Below are 21,728 nucleotides of genomic sequence, written 5' to 3'. Positions count from 1 at the left end.
CCTGATAGTGGCACTGAGAGATGTGCAGCTTGCTGGCTTTCTGTAATGACTTTTTAAATTTGTTTTTCCTTCCTAATCCCACATACATTTTTGCCATTTAGCAAGGAGGTTGAATAAAGCACATGAAGGTTCCTAAACAGCTAATTCAGTCCCAGAGTCTATGAGCTGGAAATTTTATTTGTTTAGGGAGCTGTAACAGCTGATAAAAGCCCTTGATAAAACAGTATTATGAGTCTTACTCTAATCTACTGGGAATTCCCACCAAACCCACCTTCCTCCCCACATGGCAGTGGGAAGACCTGGTATGTCCTGCAATATACATTGCAGATTAGGAAATTGCTCTGGAGCAAAATGAGGAATGGATTAAATTTGGTTCATATTGAATCAAATATTTCTTTTTTTTTAATATGGCTTTCCAGTGAAACAGGAAAAATGAAAAAAATTTATCTTGCCATCTCAATATGTTGTTCAAACCTAAAGACTGGTTCTTTTTCTATCCTTTTATTTAAAGAAAGTCAGGTTTTAAATGAACACTGGTGTGCTGAAGTGGAAAACCTTGAAACATTTCATTTAGAACATGGATCAATGAAACATTTTGGCATTCTTAAGCAAAACATTTTATTTCAAAACAGGTTGAAAAAAGTACTCTGATTGCAGCTGTTTTTTTCTTGGATTGTGGTTTTGTTTGTTATTCTTCTCATTTAAGCTAATTGCCAAACTCTGCCTATATTTGCCAATTATTTTGATGCCTCAGGACTCTGTTGTGCACCAGATTTGCAGTTCATTTAAAATGAAAAATTTTTGACTGCAAATCATGTGTATACAAGGAGCTAATGAGAGCTCCTGACTTTTGGATCCTGGTATGCAGTTTTCTGCAGGCTGTGCTGGGAATGGCTACCTGACAGCAGTGCCTCCCATCATTCCCTATGGGCAGAGCCCTGTGGAGGGCAGTTTTCCTCCTGTTCATAAACTGACCGCTCAAAAAATATGTGATGCCAGTGCTGTCCCTCTGGGCTCTGTGCTGGTGCTTCTGATGCCGCACCGGCCCCTTCTCACCAGGAAGGGTCCCCAGGCCCTTCTGCAGGACCTATGGAATGTATACAGTGCCTTGCACCCAGCTGCCAACACAGCCCTCCCCCTGGGTGGCAGAGGGAAGAAATTTAAATAAAGAGGAGCGAAGTTTATATTTAGAGCTGGAGGTTGCTCCTTCATCAGATTACGCCAGTTTTAAGTAGGTCAGGCAGGAGACCCAAGATATCCAAGTCCCCTTCAAAGGCATCCGTCCGTCACTTATTATTCCAGGCATTTCTCTTTCACTCTGCCTTCCCTTCACAGCCCTGGTCCTTTGTCGCTGATTCTGGGCTGTGCTGGCTCTCACTGTCCTTCCCAACATTGATCCTTTCCCACCCTTTCCCACCCTTCATCCCTCCTGGCTCCAGTACACCTCCAGAGGGACAGTGGTGGCCTCAGCTGTGTCATTAAGCCAAGTGATGCTCAAGGCCACCGTTTTGGGGTGCAGCCCAGCACCTGGAGGCCAGAGGGGAGGCTGCTTATGTGGGATGCTCCTCCCAGCAACATTTGTCCCCACATCTGGGGTTTAACCTGGATACATAGGGTTTGAGGTGAAAGCAAGCAACATTAGCAATGAAAACACTCAAAATGGAAAAGAGTTCCCCAAACCTCCTCATTCAACCCTTCTGTTCTAGGAAAATAATTGCCTGCCCTGATCAGGCTGAGAGCACCTGCCTGCTCTCCCCAGCAGCACCAACATCCAGGCACCTGTTCCAGCCAGTTTCCCCTGTAATCAATCCAAATAATAGAGGCTCTGAACACATCCAGAGCCATTCCTGGTCTGCCTCACAAGCAAATGTACAGCAAGGAGAACAGCTCAGGTCTTGTAACAGTTCAGGAATGCAGCAGGCCTGTCACCTTCATTACCCAGGAAGACTTAAATCCCCTCTCCTTCAGCACGGGCAGGTCTGACAGGGGCAAGAGGATCTCCATGGAGCAGACCCAGAGGCTGGTCCTCCAGCAAACACTTCAGCATGCATTAAGTTGTGTTTTCCCAGCTGACTGGGGTTATTTGAGTGCTCATGATCACGGACTTTGCAGGGTGGCAGCAGGGACCTCGCACCTGGGAGAAGCAGGGCTTGTGAGATGCTGGGCAGGTCAACAATGCCCCATGTCACTCATCCCAACCTCCCAGTGGGTCCAGCACAGGCTACACTGGGGCCAGAGTTGCTCCAGACACTCCTGTTGGCCACACTGACACATTCATATGCCAAAATCACCATCAAATAATCCCCACTTATTTTTATTGAGCCATTTTCTTCACTCACTCCCAGTCTATTACGTTTTTCAATTCTCAGTGGAATTTTGGGATTTTTTTTTAAACTCAAGGCCTCCTTCAAGCTGATCACAAGGGAATGCTGAGTGCTTGTTTTTTTAATATTCTGACAGGTGCTATTTTGCTATTTGCTTGTGATGATTCAGGACATTTGCATCTCTTTGTCCTTAATTAAAAGGCACTTCACCCTTGCTGCAGGGGTATGGCAGATTTCTCTTGATCTATTCATTTTGGGGGACTTTTAATCAACATATCCACTCTATAGGTGCGGGTGCATTTCTGGGAGGGGGGTGAAACTTAGTGCAGTGTGGAGAGCTGCGTGGGTGTAATTATGGCTTGCTCTTTATTTTTTTTCTTTTAAGAGGGGTGTGAATTTGACTGCAGTTGAAAGGCATATTCTAGCAGCCTCCTAAAAGACAAGAGTCCCCTGTCCACCAAGCACATGGACAATGACAAAGGCAAAATTTGCTGCAGAGCCTGGAGTTGGCAGAGCTGCCTGGGAAGGCAATGTTCTGCCTCCCTGCTGCAGGCTCCAGCCAAGAGCCTGAAGACGGACTGTCCCCCAGCTCACAGGACCCTCATTAGATCCCACCCTGCTTGCACAGACTTGATCTGGCTCAGTTTATCTGCACCTCTGCACTGCAACCCCTCCTGCAAACACCCAGAGCTGGGCACGTCCCTCTGCAGAGCATGGGACAGAGGTGTGTGTGCTCGGTGTTGCTGCACTGGGGTGCATTTGGCGCATGCCATGGATGATCCTTGGTCTCCTCCACAGATACACATATTTTGCAAGGTAAAAGGGCAGCACCTTTTATAGCAGGGCCTTTTTTAATAGCAGCACATGTTGTCTTGGGCTGTCAGGGAGGCTAAAATTACCTGTGAGCCAAGGAAGGAATTCAGCAGCAGCTCAGCCAGAAGTGACAATTCCATAGTCTGGAAGCAGCTTCTCCTGCAGGAACCTCCCAGATTTCAGGGAAAGATAGAAGGAGAGGGGAGATCCCTCCATGGATGTCCCTTGTCTGAGGATGAGAAGGTACTGGCATGGAACTCTCAGCAGGGATGCTTCAAAGCAATGGGATGCAGAGGGGTGAGGTAAACCCAGACAGGGTGATGGGATCAAGGTGCTGTGCTGCCCTGGCTCCTTGCCCTGAGAGCCTGGGATGACTGGCAGCGAAACCCCTGCCTGGACTAGACAACTCCTTCCATCCCCCCAGTACAAGTAATTTCTTTGCAGTTCTTTCCACCTGGCTGGATCCCCCTCACAGGCAGGGCAGTGGAAAGGGACTGCAGACCTGTCTGGGGTTTCTCATCCAGGGAAAACCATCCAACCCCTCATGTGCTGCTGCTCTGGCTTGTCCCCAGCCCCCTCGGGAAATAGGAACTGGGCTTTGTCCTGGGAATCTGAGCCTGCCAGGCAGCAGTGACCCCAAGGGTGGGGTTCCAGGGGAAGGGGTCAAGCACTGGGTGCTGAGATCCTGTAACTGCTTTTGAATATTCCAGCCTTAACTCTTCTGTGTCCTCCCACAAAATACCAGGCTGAAAAACAACTCCAGCAAGGCTCAGTGTTTATCTGTTCTGCTTTTCCGGGCTTGGGAGCGCAGGCTCGCGGGAACCTTTGAAGATTATTTCTCTTCAGTTTTCTGAAGAGACTTCAGCCTCCTCTTGAATCTTTTTATTTTGCCTCCTTTCAATGCATCGGCCCGATTTCTCTAAGACTTAACAGCAATGAACAAGATTAAGATTGGAGCTTAGAAAGTATTAGGAGAAGATCTCTCATTCCTGACGTGCTGGCAATTACCAGATCCTAGTGCCAGCATCTCTCTTCTGGAGAGGCACTACGTGTGCAGGCGTTTCTGCTCGGATGACTTTGGGAGCAGAGAGCTGGAGGGCACTGAGCGCGAAAGCTGCAGCTCACAGTGTCTGCTTCTTTGCACTTCAGCTGCCACTGATTGCTTTCAGCAGCCAAAGGGGCTTGAATGGAGGGGTGGAAAACCAGAGGGGAGAGGGAAGGTGGGTGCTGGACACAGCGGCACTGGCTGTGTTGGCCAAATGGGGTCTGGATTTCCACATGATGAGGTGTGAGGACCATTCGGTTGGAAAGTAAAATCCCAAAGCAGGGGTACCTGAGTGGGGCTCGCTGTGCCTGGCAGACACAGCAGCACAGCCAGGGCTCATGTGAAGCACTGGTTTGATCTAGGTCAGTGTTTCACAGGAGATCCTAGACCTGAGGAATAGAGCAGTGCTGGCATTTCTCCATGTGCTTCTGTGAGCACAGGCTGAGGGGAATCACAAACTCACCACTCTAAGGGTGTGGCGGAGGTGGAAAAGGTGCAAATGGCAGTGCTGGCAGTGGAGAGCAGCTGAATGGGGTCTGGACTGGGAGAGCAGCTCTGCTTTGCCATGGACTCTAGGAGGGAGGGAGACAACAACCTGGAGGCATGACCATGGGAGGCTCTCAGGGCTGCCATGAGGGTCATCTGTGCTTCTGTGTCTCACCTGGGCCAAGAGGACATGGCAGGAGAGGCAGTGACATTGCTTATCCCCATCTGGAAGTGAATAATAGCAGCACATCAGATGCTCTCATATCCCTGCATGAATGACACTTTGTGGCAGAGGTGGCAGAGGGTCTGCACTTCCCCCTGCCCTGAGCACACGTCTTCTGGGGAGCCCATATATTGGATGGGCGAAGCACATCAAGGTGTTCCAACCCTGTTCTCAGCTCTTCACCCCTCTGGTGAGCTCTTGCTGATGCAGCCCTGTTGGGGTGGCACCACAGGCTGTAGCACCACAGTCCAAAGCACTGCCTTCCTAAAAAACACAACAAAAGCCAGGCCCTCCGAAATGTTTCCCTTGAGTTCAGGCACTTGAGAGAGAAAGGCATTTCCCAGGGGAGAGTTCACAAGGGAGGAAATTAAACAGGCCTTGAAAATGTCTAATAGCTCCCAAGAAGTAAAGAGGTGTTAGAAAATGGACTTGCTGCAAGCATCCCTCCTGGAGGATCAGAGAGACAGTCCCATGACAGAGAGCAAGAAATGCCACTTGTGTGACCCCAGCTCAGGCAGTACCTGCAGCTGGAGGGACTGTTATTTGCCTCAGCTGTGGGACGAAAGCCTCTGTCACTGTTTTCTCCACTTGTCAACTGTCCTGCATTATCCCCAGGCTGACAAAATGTCAAACTGCCAGGCAAACCACAGAGCCGGGGCAAGAGGGAAAGTGAAGTGCAGGGCTCGGATCAGCTGCTGGAGATGATGGTAATTGAACATCGACACTCGGCCACAGATGAGCAGTTCCCATTATTTACTGGTGTATAAACATTCCCGAGCCAGTGTAGAGAGAAGTCATTGAAATCGCTGGATAGAAATGCCTAAGGGTATTAAAAATAAAAGGCAACTTTTCCTCTCTCTCTCCCCCTGTTAAGTCCTGCCAGGGGGGCCAGCAGGTGATGATGTGCCCTCGGCTGTGCCTTCAGGATTGCAGTGTGGAAAGGGTCAGGCAGGGTCACTGCTGGCCACGTGGTTTTGGTGGTGAGCACCATCTTCTGCACATGTTGCCTCTGCTCTGAATCCCAGTGTGTCCTCTGGAGAGCCACAAGCTCAGGTTTTTCCCAGTTATTGAGCAATCCTGTGAGTAATCATCATGTGAAATGCATCTTGCATCCTAATGACAGTTTCTGATCACCCCATGACCTTCCTGGCTCCTTTTCCCCTATCCTGAACTACTGCAGCACAGGTTGACAAGGAGCTACGGTATCTCCATCCTGAAGAAGACACATTTCTACAGTGAAACAGCTGCTCCTGTTCCTGCAGCTGCATGTCCCCAAAGTTTGTGTCAGCAGTTGCACAGTATTTAAAATAAAGATGTACTGCCTGGCAATTATTCTGGGGGCTAAACTACTAGTTTGTGGTCCTGTGCTGGACATAGAAGGTCAGATGTATGGATGGTATAGTTGCAAATTCTATTTTTAAAAAAAAGTATTGAAATACCTGGTACTGAATTTGCTGAGATTGTTCCCTTTTTTGTCAAATGCTGCCAATTCTCTTCTCCTTCCCAACCTTTCCCATGTGAATTTTCTCTTTTTGCATTTTGATCCCTGGGAGGAATGTAACACGTTAAGCCCTGAGCCAAGGAGGGGTTCAGAAAAGCAGAGCCATAAAAGCACAGGAAATGGCATCTTTCCCACTCCCAGGGCAAGAACCATTCTGACACACAGGATCAGATCACCTAACATTTTGTGATCTCTTTCCACTAAGCAACTAATTTTGAAGACGGACTGTCCACAGTGGAAGGAATGGAGAGACTCCTTCAAGCCTGACGTAGCAGCAAAGGATGAAAGTAAAGTTCTTGCTCCTGTCAACGCTCTTGTCACCCTCTGGGACACCTTGCACCAGCTCCTGCTACGGCCTGGGCTGTCCTCCCACACCCTTCATTCTCCTTGGAAAACATACGTCACATTTGTTCAGATTCCAAACACATTTTTTTAATCTGTCAGCACTGCAACTTCACTCCAGCACCTAAAAACCACACTGTGTCCTGTCTGCTTCATCTATCATCACTGCCCGTAAAGGTGGGAAGGCAGAGCCCAGCTGAAGCAGTTATTGATGTCATGTGAGCCCAGATGCAGCATCTGCTGCTGTGCCTGGTGAGCCTGAAAGAGACAAAACCTCGATTATGTTGAACAAATGCCCCGGTAGAGTAAACAAATGTTTCTACTGTGCAGGACATGCCCCAGCTCAGAGAAGAGGGTCAAGGTTTACACAGGGCTTTTCATCCTCCGAGTTTTCCAAAGGGAGCCTCTAACCAACTTCTCCTCAGATATCCTTCACCACTCTCATCCCAGGTCTGTCAGCATACTCAGCCTCATGGATGCTGCTGTAGGAGACTCGCAGCCCAATCAGCCTCTGCCTTCTGCCAGAGCACACGGCTTTGGGCATGGAGAGGACATCCACGGGAAGCCCTGGCCGGTGAACGTGCACTGCTCCCAGAGGATGCAGCGGGTAGGTAACAGCATGAGCCCCAGTTCCTTACCAGGAGGAGAATGAGCACCAAGGACAGCGGCTCTAACTGCGCTCTGTCCTCAGACCTATGACGTGGAGCAGCGATGGGAGGAGGGGAAGGCGAGTTCACCTCCATGCAGCCCTTCAGAGGTCTCTGCTGCATGGTCCTGGCAGTGGCTGCCTAAGAATGCCCTGGAAGCTCCTTGTCCTGGCATGCCCAGCTCTGCCAGCAGTGCTTTCAAGCCTGACCTGTCCCTGGAGAGCCCCACGGGATCTGTCTCTGCCTGGGGTCCTCCAGTCCTCCTGTGGGTGCTCCTCGTCCTTGGAAAGAGATCTGCCTGAGGGAGATTTTGCAAATGCCAAGACCATGAGTTTTCTCAGAAATGAGCTTCTGAACACCTTGGAATAATACTTTTCTCAATTTGTGTCAGTTTTCCCTCTGATGTAGCCCAGAAGATCAGTGTCCTTGGAGAGAGACACTCCTTGTCTTTGGCATTGCCTGAGGCAAGGAGTGACCAGCCCTTTGCACGGGGAAGAGGCAGGCAGGGAGTTGTCTCCTGCCTTCCCCTGCTGCTCCAGCCTGCAGTCACAAATCCACCCTCCAGCACAGGAGCTGGCAGCACAGACCCTGCCAAGGGGCTTTGAGACAGCACAGGGGGATTTGTAAAGGGCTGTGGATGCGCCCAGACTCATCCCTCTGAAAACAGCCATGCTTGCAAGGTTTGGGATCCTGGGCCAGGGCTGGAATTGTCTCATCTCCCAAAGTTAATCGTGTAGTGAGGACTGCACGATCAAACCTTCATTGGCTGTGTCAGCTTGGCCCCCCAGGCTCTGGGCTCATGAGGACTCTGTAAATAATAGGTTTTATTAGTTTGCCAGTTAAACCAAAATACCAGAAGGGATAAAAAACATCTTGAATAAAACATTGCATCTCCTGTTTAAGTTTGGAATCCCATGACAGTAGACCTCAAAACAAATGTCTCTTCAAAGTGGAAAATAGGGGCTGCTTCCTCCCAAAACACTGGTGCAGGACATTTTGTCCTTCTCAGCATGTGGACTGAGGGTGGTTTTTCGTGGTCAAAATCATTCACCATGAATTTTAAAGGAGTTTCTCACTGGCGGAGCCTGTGCTGCTGATAAATAAGGTGTTTGCTTGAAAACCAATGCTCTCCCCTTGCTCTCCAAAACCATCAACATGCTTTATTCTTATCCTTCATCCAAGGAAAAGACTCCATACTAGTTACAATAGGAAACAACTGTAGATAAAGGAGAAGACCAGGGAGGACATCTGCTTGGATGCTCCCAGTGAATACAACTTCCCGGAAGTTGTCCCCAAACAGCATCATAACAAGATGTTGTGATTCCCTGACATTGCTCAGACCATCTCCGTCTCCTCAAGTGCCAGTCCTCCCCAGATGTCTCAGTTCTCACGCAGCAGAAGGAGTGGTCAAAAGAAATTACTCCTGTGTATTTCCCCACATACCACTTCACATCCTGTGTCTTGAGGGGGAGCTGAGAGCACATATATGAACCCCTGGATTTTCTGTGATCTGCTCATGACTAAAATCCTTGACAGCTACATCCTCACCGCAGCTACTCTTGCACCTTTCCCAACTTCAGCTTCATCTGGATCCCTCAAGAACTTCTGGAACAATCCAGTGGCTTGCTTTGAAGCTTAAAGAGTTCTTTCCACCTTCACCGCTGCTTTGATATTCATTATTTACTCTTTTGACATGTGCTTCCTATACACTGCCAGCCCAGAGCTGACTTCTTTGCATGCAGTAAAGAAAACATAATCTGCAGCTGCTCCATTACAGGGAAATGCCATCTCGGAGCGTCCATGCCTGCAGCTGACTTCTTGTGGCTTTGAGGCTGCTCAGATCTCATGCTTGAGGGCTGAAGGTGATCATTTAAGGAATCAGCAAGGGAGAGAGCCTTGAAAAACCACCCAGGTGTGCTGCTGTTATTGAACACTTATACTCCTGCAGAACTTCCAGTGCTCACCAAGACTGGTCCTGACTATTCAGCACTGAGCGTGCCCAGGGAATGGGTATCTCCCTACCCTGCTGGGCTGGGCAAATGAGACAGTGGTACCAGCACGCTGCAGATGGAGAGCAGAGAAATGATTTGCCCATGCAAAGGCTGTGACAGGACCAGGAGTGAGAGTCAGCTGTCTGCGGTCCCATTCCACTACCAGGGATGGTCCTGCTCCAGTCCAGAGGGGAGGCACCAAATTCCCATTTGTCATCAGTGCTGGCGGACCCCTGGGAGTTGCAGGACCAGGCCCCTCTGGGGACCAACTCCTGCAACCCAGCCTATAACTAGATGTCAAACGACAACTATTGGTACCTCATGGAAATCTAACAAAGTTTGTTCCAATCAATTCTCACCCAAAACTCACCAAGAATGAATCTGCTATTCCTCTTTGCAAGTCAGATGCTGGCAGTGAAAGGAAATGCCCAAGTGCAGCTTGGCAAACTGTGAAGGTAGAGAGCGACAGGCTGGAAGCCCACAGCCCACCCACGACCCCCAGCTCCCACCCACCCGCCCTCGCGGCTGGTTTTGCAGGACAGCAGCCCCAACAGGTGGGAAAAGACCCTCTCCCTGGCTGCATCTCCCCGGCAGCTCAGCCCAGAGGGGCCTGACGCCTCGCATAATTTAGCAATAATTACCCACTCTTTCTTTTTTTAGACAAACACCCCAACTGTTGTGCACGAACAAAAAAAAAAAAAAGGCAACTATTAAGAGAAATCAAACGCCTTGTTACGCAGAGGGGGAGCGAGCGCTCCTCGCACCAGCTGACGGTGCTAGCTCCCCGGCAGCGCGGCTCCGGCAGATGCGCGGGTGCCTCTCGGTGCGCCCCCCCGCCGGCGCTCAGCCCCGGGGGTGCGGGGGAGGCCGGCCCCTGCGCGGGGGGGTAGGACCCGCTCCGAGCCCCTCCCCGCCGCGGACCGGAGAAGAGATGCCCAACTTTCCCCTTCCTCCCCGGCGGCGCGGAGCGGGTCGCGGAGCGCGGGGCCGCGCGGGCGGCGGTGGGGCCGGAGCGCGGCGCATCGGGCAGCGGGGGGGCCCCGCGGCCGCCCCCGCCCCGGCCCCGCGCTGAGCCCCGCCGGGCGGGCGCACCGCCGCCGCCGCCCCCCGGGGCCGCTCCTCGCTTCGCCGAGATGCCCGGGACGGTGCTACTGCTCTGCCTGGCCCTCGGGCCGGTCCTGCGCGCCAGGTGAGCACCCTCCTCCGCCGACCGGGACGCCCCCTCCCCGCCTCAGTTTACCCGTCGGGGCAATGGGAAGGGAGGGCGCAGAGTCGCAGCACCTCTCCCCACGGACCCCCACCCCTGCTGCAACGGGAGTTTAGGCACCTCCGTGCCTCCAGGGGTTCCTTTCAGCCGGCCCGGAGGCAGGATCGGGTCCGGTCGCGATAGTACCTAATGCCTGCATGTCCTTTGCACTCCGGGTTCCCCTTCGCATGTCAGAATCGAGAGGACATCCCGTTTTTCGCCCTGCCATCACCTCGCTGGCTGATTCCTGCCGGGGGCTGAGCGCCTTCTGTAGGTGTCCAGTGCAGGACCAGAGGAAGCTCGGCACCTCCTGGGAGCTGCAGCCATCACCGGGGCATTTCCACGTGGAATCGGGTTGGGTGGGAAGAAGCTTGCATCCCCTTCCCTGCACTCCATCCTCTGGCACCCTGAAGCCCCCACAGGGCTTGCAGCCTGGCAGGAGGAGGGCAGCGCGGGCTCCTGCCTTGCTCTACAGGTTGGCCCCAGGTCCGAGCTTTGGGTGCCGGCTCGGAGCCCGATGCCGCCCCCGGATGCCCCCAGAGCACTGGCGAGGAGGCGAGCGGAGGCACGGTCTGGCAGGTGACACTTCTCTCTCAGGGCCGGCAGTTCGTGGTGCTTTTCTGTAAACAGCGATAAAAGGGCCCACGCACAAGGGGTTTTCAAGTTTCTTTTTCCTGTTGGTTTTTTTCTTTTTTTTACAATTTCTAGCCCTGCTGATGAGTTTAATGGCTAGATGGCGAAAGAACATGTTGTCAGCAGATTGTTACCCCCAGGGCTTGGGGGAAGAGGGATTTTACTGGCTGAAGCTAATTGGCAGAATAAGCCGCCTTAAAGCCGATCAAATCCCATTACAGATGCAGTCAGGGACAGGGAGCATGAATCCTGCTCCTAATGGCCTGCTCTGCCAAGGCTTCCTGAACCTGGCTGCAGGCAGGAATTCCATCCCTGCCACACACCTCCGGGCCTTGGCCTTCCCAGGGTTGGGGCAGTGAGAGTTGCCCCAGAGCTCATATCCTGACACCCAGCCTCTCCTGTGCATTGACACAAAGACCCTGGCAGAGTAGTGGTGCTGGGGGGTATTTGAGGGCTGAGAAGGGTGTGGATCCATGGTGGTCCTGGTTCCTGTGCCCTATGGTCCCTGTAGCACATTGCCACGAGCCCTGCATTTTGAGAGGGTGAGTTGCAAGCTGCAGGATCACATGGAGGAGAAATTAAGTCGTGTATTCACATATCCTTGAGCGGGAAGGTTCACCCCATGGCTGGCACAGCTTCCCTCTGTCCAGTCTCTCATGTCTGCCTCTTCCCTGAGCCCTGCTTTGCCAGGAGCAGTGGCACTGAATGTTGGAGGAGTGGGCATGCTGGAGTGGGAGAGGAATCCTGAGAGAAAAGGAGCAAGGGTCTTGTTCTGCTTTCACTGCAGTTTTCCTGGATGCAGCTTCTGGAGGGTGAATCTTCTCTGCCCTGCACTTCTTGGTAGGTACTGGGGTGAGGAGCACAGTTCAGCTGCTGTGTGTATGAGGACTCTTCTGGTAAAAGCAGCAAGACCCATCCCCTGGCACTGGAGCAGCCTGGACGCTTTGTGCCAGGTGACTCAGCACTCCCCAGACAGTCCCCCAGCACAGAGCCTAATTCACTGGCGTTACACAGGGCACTGTCTTGGCTGGGACCAAGGCACTCAACTTTGAGCCCTGAAGGCAGGATCCCTGCACAGCGTCACACTACAGGAAAGCTGGGCTTGGAAGATGGTTGAAACTGTGTAGACTGGACCATTCAGGCTTCATGGAGTGTGCGGTAAAAGGAGAGGTACAAAGATGTGTGAAACTGGTAGGGAACAGTTTAGTGACCACCCTGTCCTTAAATCCTCTGCCTGCTTCTAATTTAGAGTAGTCTGCCTAAATGTCCCTGTGCCTACAACCCTAGGAGGCATTGGGATAGGTGACTAGAAGGACACATTAGCATGTGGTAATTAGAATTGACCACAGTGCTTTTCAGCTAAGGGAAATGTTGTTCTTGCATTTTGCTGCTGTCTGTTCCCCGGGAGCAGGGGGTGCTTTCAGCTGTGTTTGCAGAGGGGCTGGATATAGCCCCAGGATCTGCATCTGCGCTCGGAGGCTCCTGCCTCAGAGCGACCACCAGCTTGCAAACAGTAGTGGGTGTGCATCCTACTCAAGCACCATCAGCCATCCTACCAGGCAAGAAGCAAAGTGTCTTCAGGGGCTCATGGCACATGTTGCTTTTTTCCCTCCTCCTGCCAAGGGAAGCCTTATCAGGCAGCTTGGGCACTCGGGAAGGAGCCAGCCACCAGCTCTTTGGGTGACTTTGATCAACAGTGTGTTAGGAAACCTCAGCAAAACAGGTGTCTGCTTGAGTAAAACATAGTTAGGGAGGCAAGGCAGAGCACTGTCCTGCTGTAATGCCACGGGTTGCCCAAGGAGGGTTGTCCAACCCCATCCATTTATGTGAGCACATCCAAAAGGACACCTCCCTGCCGTGCAAGCCTCCTGCTCTGGGCACCAGCAGGAGCTGCCTCGGCCCCAGCTGTATCTGTCAGACCAGGGATTTCCTTGCAAGGTGCCTAGTTCTGCCCTGCTGCCACCCTCCCAGCCCAGCTGCTGCCTACACCTTGGCTGTGTCCTAGCCCCAGGGCTCCACAGGAGAGCTGTGAGGAGGGTATTCTGAAGTTTCAACAAGCAGAGGTGAGGAAAGATGTCTCTGCCTTTCCTCCTGGCTGCACAGAGACATATGAGAACTGGCTGTCCCCTGCCACCAAGCCAGTCACTTTGTGCCTGGAAATGGAGCTGCCAGGCCAGCAAGTGTTCACAGCATGCTGGGGATCACTGCAGGTCTGCACTGTGACATTTCCATTAGCAGCTGGAGGGGGCGATGCACATGTCACGGTAATATCTCTCTGCTGCAGTAGATTTTGGACTCTTCCCTTCTCAATTTAAAGTGGGGCCACCAGGAAGAGAGATGGGAAGAGGCCATGGCTTGCATAGGGTGGCATGAGAGTCTCACTCTGGACCAGCATGGGCTGCTGCGTGTCTCTGCATGCACAGACACTCAGCGAAAGCATATTTTCTCCAGAAAAAAACTGGTTTGCTTATGCTAAGATGGCTTAGTATGGTTTAGTCGACCGGGATTAGCTGCATTAGCAAAAAACATATTTTTGGTAGTGTCACTGCATCTGTAATAGGGATGTGACTCCCTTGAAATGCTACCCCAAGCCTTTGTCTGTTAATCAGTGAAGCTAAATGGGAGGAAACCAGAAGACTGAAGGCAGAGTAAGCAGCCTGGGCTTGCTCAACCCCAAAGGCGATGTTTTGGGCTCTGCTGTAGCCTCATGTCTTGGAGGAACTGCATTTTTGGCAGATCAGTGAGACACACTGCGTTCAGTGCTGGCAGGTGATCAGGCTGACTTCAGTGATCAGGGAACACAGAGTGAAGGTTTTGGTGTAGCTGTTCCCACTTTGCCAGAGGCAGCCTCCATCACCCAAAACACTGGCAGCAAGGGAAGACAGGATTGCTTTCCCTACACTGAGCTGCGCTGTGGGCACGTGTCCTTTGCTTCCCGCAGGAGCGGGTCCAGCCCCACATTTCAGCTCTGGGCAGCTTTCAGGTGGGCGCAACGTGGTCCCCTATGCCTCCTGCAGCTGCTGGATGACACAGAGCTCGTCTGCTCGTCTGTGTTTCGGAAGAAACGCCACAGCGAGAGCCAGACGAGCCCTCGGTGCCGCTGCTCGGATGGGGAAGCGCATCCTGACAACGTTTCTTAACACTCCTTAAGTATCGTTAGAAAGTGCAGCGCAATCAGACAGGAAACAAGGAGCTGATGTACCAACACCTAATGTGTGGCGGCAGGCAGCCAGCTGCGCACAGCCCAGCCCTTGTTGGGGGACACATCCCGCCGCCTGCAAGCTGGGGAGATGCAAAGAGTTTCAAAGTGATTGTGAAAGCAAGTTTCATCTGGGGTTTTAAAAGAGGAACATCTGATAAATTAGCCACAACACATCAATTTAATGCATTTTTCCCCCCTTCAAATACCCTTGCCAGGCTGTGCCTCCCCAGGCACTGGAGGGAGATGTGTATCCGTGGTGCCTCATTGCACCTCGGAGCTGCGAGGCTCCAGCTGGGAAATGTCAACACAGTGGCAGCTCCTGCTGTGAGACCCTTTCTGGCGCTGGAGCAGGTGACACACTGACATGGCAGACGTCGAGGGGATGTGCCGGGTGTGGGATCGCTCAGCATCCTCTCCCACATATGGCTGTGTCATTCCGGAGACAATCTTGTGAATGAGCTGCCCAGAGCAGCAGCAGGTGGCTAGAATTTCCCGGGTGACCATGTGGACCTAATCTAATTAGACGGTTAGGAAAACTCCTTTAGGAGAAGGGAAGAGTGAGAAAGGTTTAGAGAGGGCAAATTTTAAAGGCAGTGAGAGAAGCTGTTGCTAAGTGGATCATGTCCAAAAGAGGATACCAAGCTTTCCTTGCCTGGCTTGGAACTGGAAGATTGGGAAGATGGAACATCTTTAAATGGGAGCTGGGGAGGAAGGGTTGGTGAGTGCAGGGAATGGGTTGTGGCAGGTCTTGGCCTGAAGGCAGAGGAGTTTGCATAAGGCTTTAATTTCTGAGGATCTGTGCAGGGCAGATGGCTGGGTTCCTGGCATGCCAGACACGCATGCTGCCTGCTTGGTAGTTCTAGGACCTCTTTTCTCTGAATTGCTTTTATTATAAATGCCTTACTCCCCAAACCCACTGTTTTGTCACTGGCCTCTTCCTCAGAGGAAGCCTGCTTCAGGTGTCAGCACCAGGCAGAGCACCCGAGTTATTTGAGGTTAATAGGCAGCTCCAAGAGCAGGAGCTGCTGGCAGCAGAGAAGGGCCAGGAGTGGAAAGAGCAGGGACTGACTCCCACACCTCAGGGATGAGCAGTGTGTCTTGAAAGAGAGCTAAAGAGGATGTGGAACACCCTATTCCTGCTAGTCTTTACCACTGGAGGCAAGGCACCTGCATGTCTGGGGACCCTGAAGTGAACAAAGATGCCAGGTGAGTTGTGTCTTATTAGCAGTGTGGCTGAGAGGAGATGTCTGAACTCCTTATGCTCTGCCTTTTAGCTGCCCTGCATCCTTCTTCCTTAGCATCTCTGAAACACAGTTGTGCCCTTGCTCCCAAAGAGCACCAGAGAGCTGCCACAGCCACATCTCTGTCCTTTTGTATCTCCACTCCAGGTGCGAGAGCACAGAGGAATACGATGACGATTACCTCAGCATCAATAAAACCTGGGTCCTCACCCCCAAGGCTCAGGAGACAGATGCCACACAGATCCTCAACTCGCTGCTGAAGAACTATGACAACAAGCTGAGGCCTGACATCGGCAGTAAGTGTCCCCTGAAGTTCCCTGTGGCCACAGGTGGTGACCTGGACTGGCTGTATCTTGTGTTTTCTATGCTTTTGTGAGTACTGTAGTTGGGATTTTTGTTTCAGTAGAGCCATGCTGATCCCACACGCTCCCCTTGTCCTCAGCCTTCCGCAAATGATCCCAGCTCCAGCTCACCCATACCCGTTTTATTTTCTTTGCAGTCAAGCCCACGTTTATTGATGTGGATATATATGTGAACAGCATCGGGCCGGTGTCTGTCATCCAGATGGTGAGTGGTTGCGTTGCTGCAGGGTCATGATGTCACCGCAGCTGAGTGTGGGAGGGGGCTGGCCCAGTGCTTCTGGCAGGTTGTGTTTTGGCCACACGTGGTGTGAAGGTGGTGTTGTCATGGGAAGAGGTTTCCCTTCCCTTGGGAAGAAGTGCTCTGACTGGCTCATAGCTGAAAAGACTTGACCACTATCACTGGTTAGGAGCAAGGTCCTCAAGGGCCCTCAGTGAGCTCAGCATCCTTACCATGCTCATGAGCTCAGGGAAAAGGATGATTATGCTCTTTGGTCTCCACTGGCAGTGTGTGGACAGACACCTCTCCCTGGTGGTTTTGCCGTCTCATCCATGGGAAGTGCACCAGAATACTTGGGGCAAGTTGCATAACCCTGGTTGAACCAGGACAGTGGTGCTGGGGTAGAGGTGATGTGCTTCCAGGAGGACTGAGACAGTGACCTGGAGATGGTTTCCATGGTAGGGGTCTGATGGCGTGTAACCTGGGTGCCTAGTCCTGGCCTGTGCTACTGGGAAAGGGGAACACAGAGTGCCTCAGGTCCAATGTCTCTTCATCATAATGTAGCACCTTAGAGTGATGCCACCAGAACTGTGACAATTTCTCCTCAAGTCTCAGGACCCAGCTGTGCTGGGAGCTGTGGAAACACTTAAGAGAGACACTCCTTGGTCTGGAAAGCCTTCAGGCCATGCACTGGAGAGCAACTGTTGATTATTAATTTTTCATAGGAAACTTTCATCATTATTATTCTTTTTTTCCTGTGAAGTTGTTTTGTTCTCTTCTAGCAAGGAAAAAAACCTGACTGTTGTCAGATTTTGAAAGACTTCTTTGGTCCACTGGGCAGTGGGGTGGAGAGGACAAAGGAGAGGTACAGCCAGGACAATTTGGCTTTTCTTGTCTGTCTCAATGCAAAACAGAGGAGGAACTGAACCAGCACCCTTAAACTGAAAAAAAAATTTCCCAAGATGGGCTTGTTCTTTTAGTTTCCAAAGGACAAAATTTCCACTGAACAAACCCCTCTGGGACTGGAGGAATGGTATTGTAGCTGTAGTACCACTTCTACTCCAAAGAGCATTTTGAAGCTCCTTCTCACGAGCCACCAGATGGGCACCTGGCTGGGTGCTTGCTCACACAATGAGGGCACCATCAGGAGGCCCAGCAGGGGCAGCCTCAAGACTGAAAATTTCCTTGCACTGTGTAGGTGTGCCCAGTCTAGAGGAGAAGAACCACACCCTGAGTCATGTGGCTGTCACCCCTGGCTGCCAGCAGATACCGCAGCTTCCTCCATCCCATGTGGGTGTGTGGACATGAAGTCACAGTGACATATGAGCAGCAGTGCAGGGACTGGGTGTACTCACCTCCCTGGCCACCACTGTGCCTGGAAGTAGAGCATAAGTCATGTTACAGGTGGCTGTTCTACCTGCTTTGCACTACCCAAGGGTATGCCAAACAAAAAACTCAGCAAACCATTTACTTTACTCCCTTCCAGCCCTTTTGGTAGCTCTGCTCTCCTCTCCTCACTGTCACAGGAACACTGCATAGCCATGCAGGTGGTAGCAGTAGAGAGTGATTTATAAAATCCAGTCTGCATCCAGAGTTCCTTTCCTCCTAAACAGGGATACCAAGCACTGCTGCTAGGCTGGTTTCCTAAGAAACACAGCTTATGCCATGGTGATGGGTATGTGAGAACGTACGTCCATCCATCCCAATCTTTCAGCAGTTTGGATTCACTGGGCTAGTGCCAACCATATATGGCTGCAGGTACAGGAACTTCAGGCATATTCAGCATCTCCAGTGTTTCTGTGAAAACCAGGTACAAGTTAGTGACAACAGCCACCCCCACCAAGGGGGAAAACTGTTGTATGAACTCAGCTCTTACTAGAGGCCAGGGAATCATGTGGGAGAGTGCTGCTGAAGACAGCCCTGGCTGTTCCTAGAGCAGCTCAGCCCGTGTGTTTAGCTCTTTCAAAGGGTCAGCGGGAGCTTTTTGTGCTTTGTAAAATGGGGCTCCACAACTGCACAGGATCCCCGGGGGTCCCAGCACACTTACTGCAAACCAGGAGTGTAAACACTCTGGCACTTGGAATTGCCAACATCTGCAAGGCTGGGCTGAGGAAACTGCTGCCATGGAGCTGATCTACCCACCTGCAGCCTTCCCTCCTGAGGAAGACATTGCTGTTTGTGGGAATGACACGGTGAGGAGATGCTCAGACAGTGGAGGAAACCACTCAGTGTAGCCAGCTGAGGGATTTTGTTGCAACAGTCACAACCAGCTGTGCTGTCTCTCTGATATGCTGTGGGGATACCAGTCCAGGGGTCCCTGTTGGGTCCCAACAGTCACCAGTGATCTGAAGACACCTCCATATGACCCACCCCCCCCACAGACTCTCTACTGACATCTCTTCTTCCTTGTCCCCTTAGGTAACTTCTAAGCTTAAATCTGTGATGTCCTTGAACTTTAAAACCTTTCCCCCTGAGATGCTGAGCTGATATTAAGGATGCAGAAGACTACCAGACCTAGGTCTCGTAGCCTTGGATGGCAGATTTATGCCATCCATACTCTAAATACTTCCCTCTGCTCATGAGAGAGGCTGCACCCTGCTATAGCATCTCCTGAAGCAAGAGGAAAGGGCTGTGGCAAAGCTGCCACAGTGTCACCTCTAGACTTGGCTGCTTCACCCACTTGTTTTGTGTTTGTTTGCTTTTTCAAGCTGATGCAACAACTTAAGTCATTCTGTGGGTCGTGCCAGCCACTGGCAGGCTGGCATCAAACATATGATAGACTGTCTTTGCTGGGGACATGTCATTCCCACTTTGTCCCTTCTGATACAGCTTCTCCCAACCTGATAAACTCTGCTTTCTCCCAGCTGTCAGGCCCATCCCATGTGCCTTATCTTGCCTTTTTCCCATATGCAACCTGAGGAAATGCACATTTCTAAGGGAAGGGAACCAGAATTTGTCTCAGAGCAAGATCTCTCTTGAGCCCATGGTGACATTTCTCTCTGCCACAGACGCTTGTGTAGGCTGGAAGGTCCACTGGAGGGGAAATGTGCCATTGATCTCTTTTAGGTGCATTATTGTGATGGGTTTGATCCATGGCTTCCTTAGTAACCAGGTGTAGATTTCTTTCTCACATAGGCTATGTAGAAAACAAAAACCTAGTTCTGCTTTTAAGAATACAAAAGCATTACTGTGCCTATTGGCTTGGACCAGCATGGTCCGTGCACCTGAAGCTATAGGATGTCCTGACATGCTGGTGGAATAGAAGGCTCCAGCTTCAGCAATGTAGTTTGAATACTGGTGAATCCTGTGATCTTATGCTCACCCCCAAAGGGTTAATGACTCACTGCTGTCTCCATCCTGGTGGTGCTCTGTCAGGGCTTGGAAGCTGGCCCTGCGTAGCCATTGCTCAACCTTCAAATGATAAATCATGTCAGGATACAAAACTGATTCCGGTCCTTAAAAATGAATAGGTGATTTGAAAATGCCCTGTGCTGGGTGTGAATTCTGCATCTCCCTCATCAATCACTTGTCATAAATAACATTAACATTCTGGAGTCAGCAGAAGGTAGGCAGGTTTGGAGCTGGAAGAAATATAAAGTGATTTCCTGGTGTCTTTTGTAGACCAGAGTGACAGTCTTGTTTCCCATTTAGGTAGCTGAGTAAATTTTACATTCTCCCCTCTCTGAGGAAAGAACCCTCTCTCTGTGCTCTGCTAGCCAAAATGTGGCAATAACCAGAAACAGAGGTAGGAGATGGTTAAATGATAAGAACTGGGACAGGGCTTGGTTGAAAGAGAATGGGCTGAGCGGAAAAAGTGGGACCACAGCTATTTACACAAGTCACTGCATGGACTGATATTTCCTTCCTAGCCCCATGAACCTGTCTTTGGGTGGGCCTGGGACACTTGGCAGTTCTCAGGGTGGTGGGAAGCTGCGTTTACACCATCAGGGAAAGGATGCACTCATCCATGAGCCCTTCCAGAGCTGCCGACTGCAACTGAGCGCCAGCCAGCAACCCCTCGAGCCAAACGAGTTATCACCCACAGTGCTGCAGCTTTCCAAGCTGTGTCATGGATCTGGATGCCCAATTAGATTCCCATTAACATGGACAGTGTTTAGGTGTCCTTGGCTTATCACTAAGCTGGGCCTGGTGCAAAGACCCACCTTGGTTCTCCGAGTATGTTTGCGGGAAGAGGTGCCAGGGAGGGCTGTGGCAACATGGACCAGTGGAGGAGACTTTGGGTTCAAATTTTTTGCTGACTGGTTGTTTACTGGAGGGATTTGCTCCTGGTTTTGTTTTGTAATGGCTTTATTGCTATAGATTATAGCTTTAACTGGTGTCAAGGGCACCTAGAGCTCTGGATCACCTTCCTTTAGGGATGCTTAACTCTCAGGAAATGATGCTGTAGTAGTAAAGCAGGTGCCAGCTATTGGGGCTGAGTGTCTTTCAGTCCTGAGGATGTCCGTGAAGTGTCCATGAGAGGCAGCATGGAGGAGAAAGTGCTTCTGTTCTGAGCTTGGAGATGAAGCAAGTCCTGCCCAGAGCTTCTCAGATTGCTCCCAGAGGTCAGAGTTGAATGTCTCTTTATTCTTTTCTTGCCCAAAACCTTGAGTGTGAGGCTCGAGAAGTGGAACACTGAGAACACAGCCCAAACACTGGAAGCCTCCTGGCCAAAGTGAATGGAGACATGCCACTCATCCAGAGACCTGCCTTGGTTACCTGCTCCAGGTGTCTGGGATCAGAGGCAGTGCAGCAAGGGCTAGTTTAGATGCTGGAGATTCCTCTCTTTGGTATGTGTGAGGAGATGCCCTTGTGTGCCAAATTCTGTAGCAAAACATGATGACAGCTCATCTGCTGGGGTTGTACACCATCTCATGCTCATTACTTAATGAGAATAAAGATGGAAAGAGCAAAATTGGCCTCCATAATTTACCAGGAGCCAGATTCTACTGCATCTGAAGTGCCTGGGATTTCCAGGAGTAGGGCTAAGCTCCTGTCTCAGGTTTTACAGCAAATTATTTTCTTATCTCTGCCTGTGAGTGGGGAGCTGGAACCTGAACAGGGTGATATGTCCAAATACAAGTGTTGGCTATTCCCCCCCTTCCCTCTTTAGGAAGGAGATGCTGCACACTATTAAATTCCTAATGCTGTGCCTGGCTACATTAGTTACCATGCAACACACTAATGAAATTGAGGATAAAGAGCATATTTTCCACATCTGGAGTACTGCAGAAATGATTTAATAGATTTGCATGTATGGTGCATTTGTGAAAACACTGTGAAAAAGGGGGAGGGAAGAGGGAAGTGTTGATTTGTTATCAGCTGATGAATAATTAATTTACAAACATTGTCTTGTTAAATATAAATTAAATCCTCATTTGACACACTTTATAATTTAGAAGTATAAGCCCAGCATGAATGAAGAGAACTCCCCACTGACTGCTTTCATGTAAAT

At 51.0% G+C, this 21,728-nt stretch overlaps 1 protein-coding gene across 1 annotated transcript in view; it reads left to right on the top strand.

Annotated features, from left to right (window-relative positions):
* Positions 1–10,487: 10,487 nt before the first annotated feature.
* Positions 10,488–21,728, top strand: part of LOC139678438 (gamma-aminobutyric acid receptor subunit gamma-4) — a 38,558-nt gene continuing 27,317 nt past the window's right edge. The window contains exons 1-3 of the mRNA XM_071569271.1: positions 10,488–10,561; positions 15,842–15,990; positions 16,194–16,261. Of these exons, the coding sequence (XP_071425372.1) occupies positions 10,506–10,561; positions 15,842–15,990; positions 16,194–16,261 (273 nt within the window). The 5' untranslated portion in view covers positions 10,488–10,505. The remainder of the gene's footprint in view (positions 10,562–15,841; positions 15,991–16,193; positions 16,262–21,728) is intronic.

The sequence above is a fragment of the Pithys albifrons genome, chromosome 14 (genome assembly GCF_047495875.1).
Source record: "Pithys albifrons albifrons isolate INPA30051 chromosome 14, PitAlb_v1, whole genome shotgun sequence".
Lineage (NCBI taxonomy): Eukaryota > Metazoa > Chordata > Aves > Passeriformes > Thamnophilidae > Pithys > Pithys albifrons.
The sequence above is the reverse complement of the archived record's forward strand: the minus strand, read 5'-3'. Positions and strand labels throughout refer to the sequence as shown.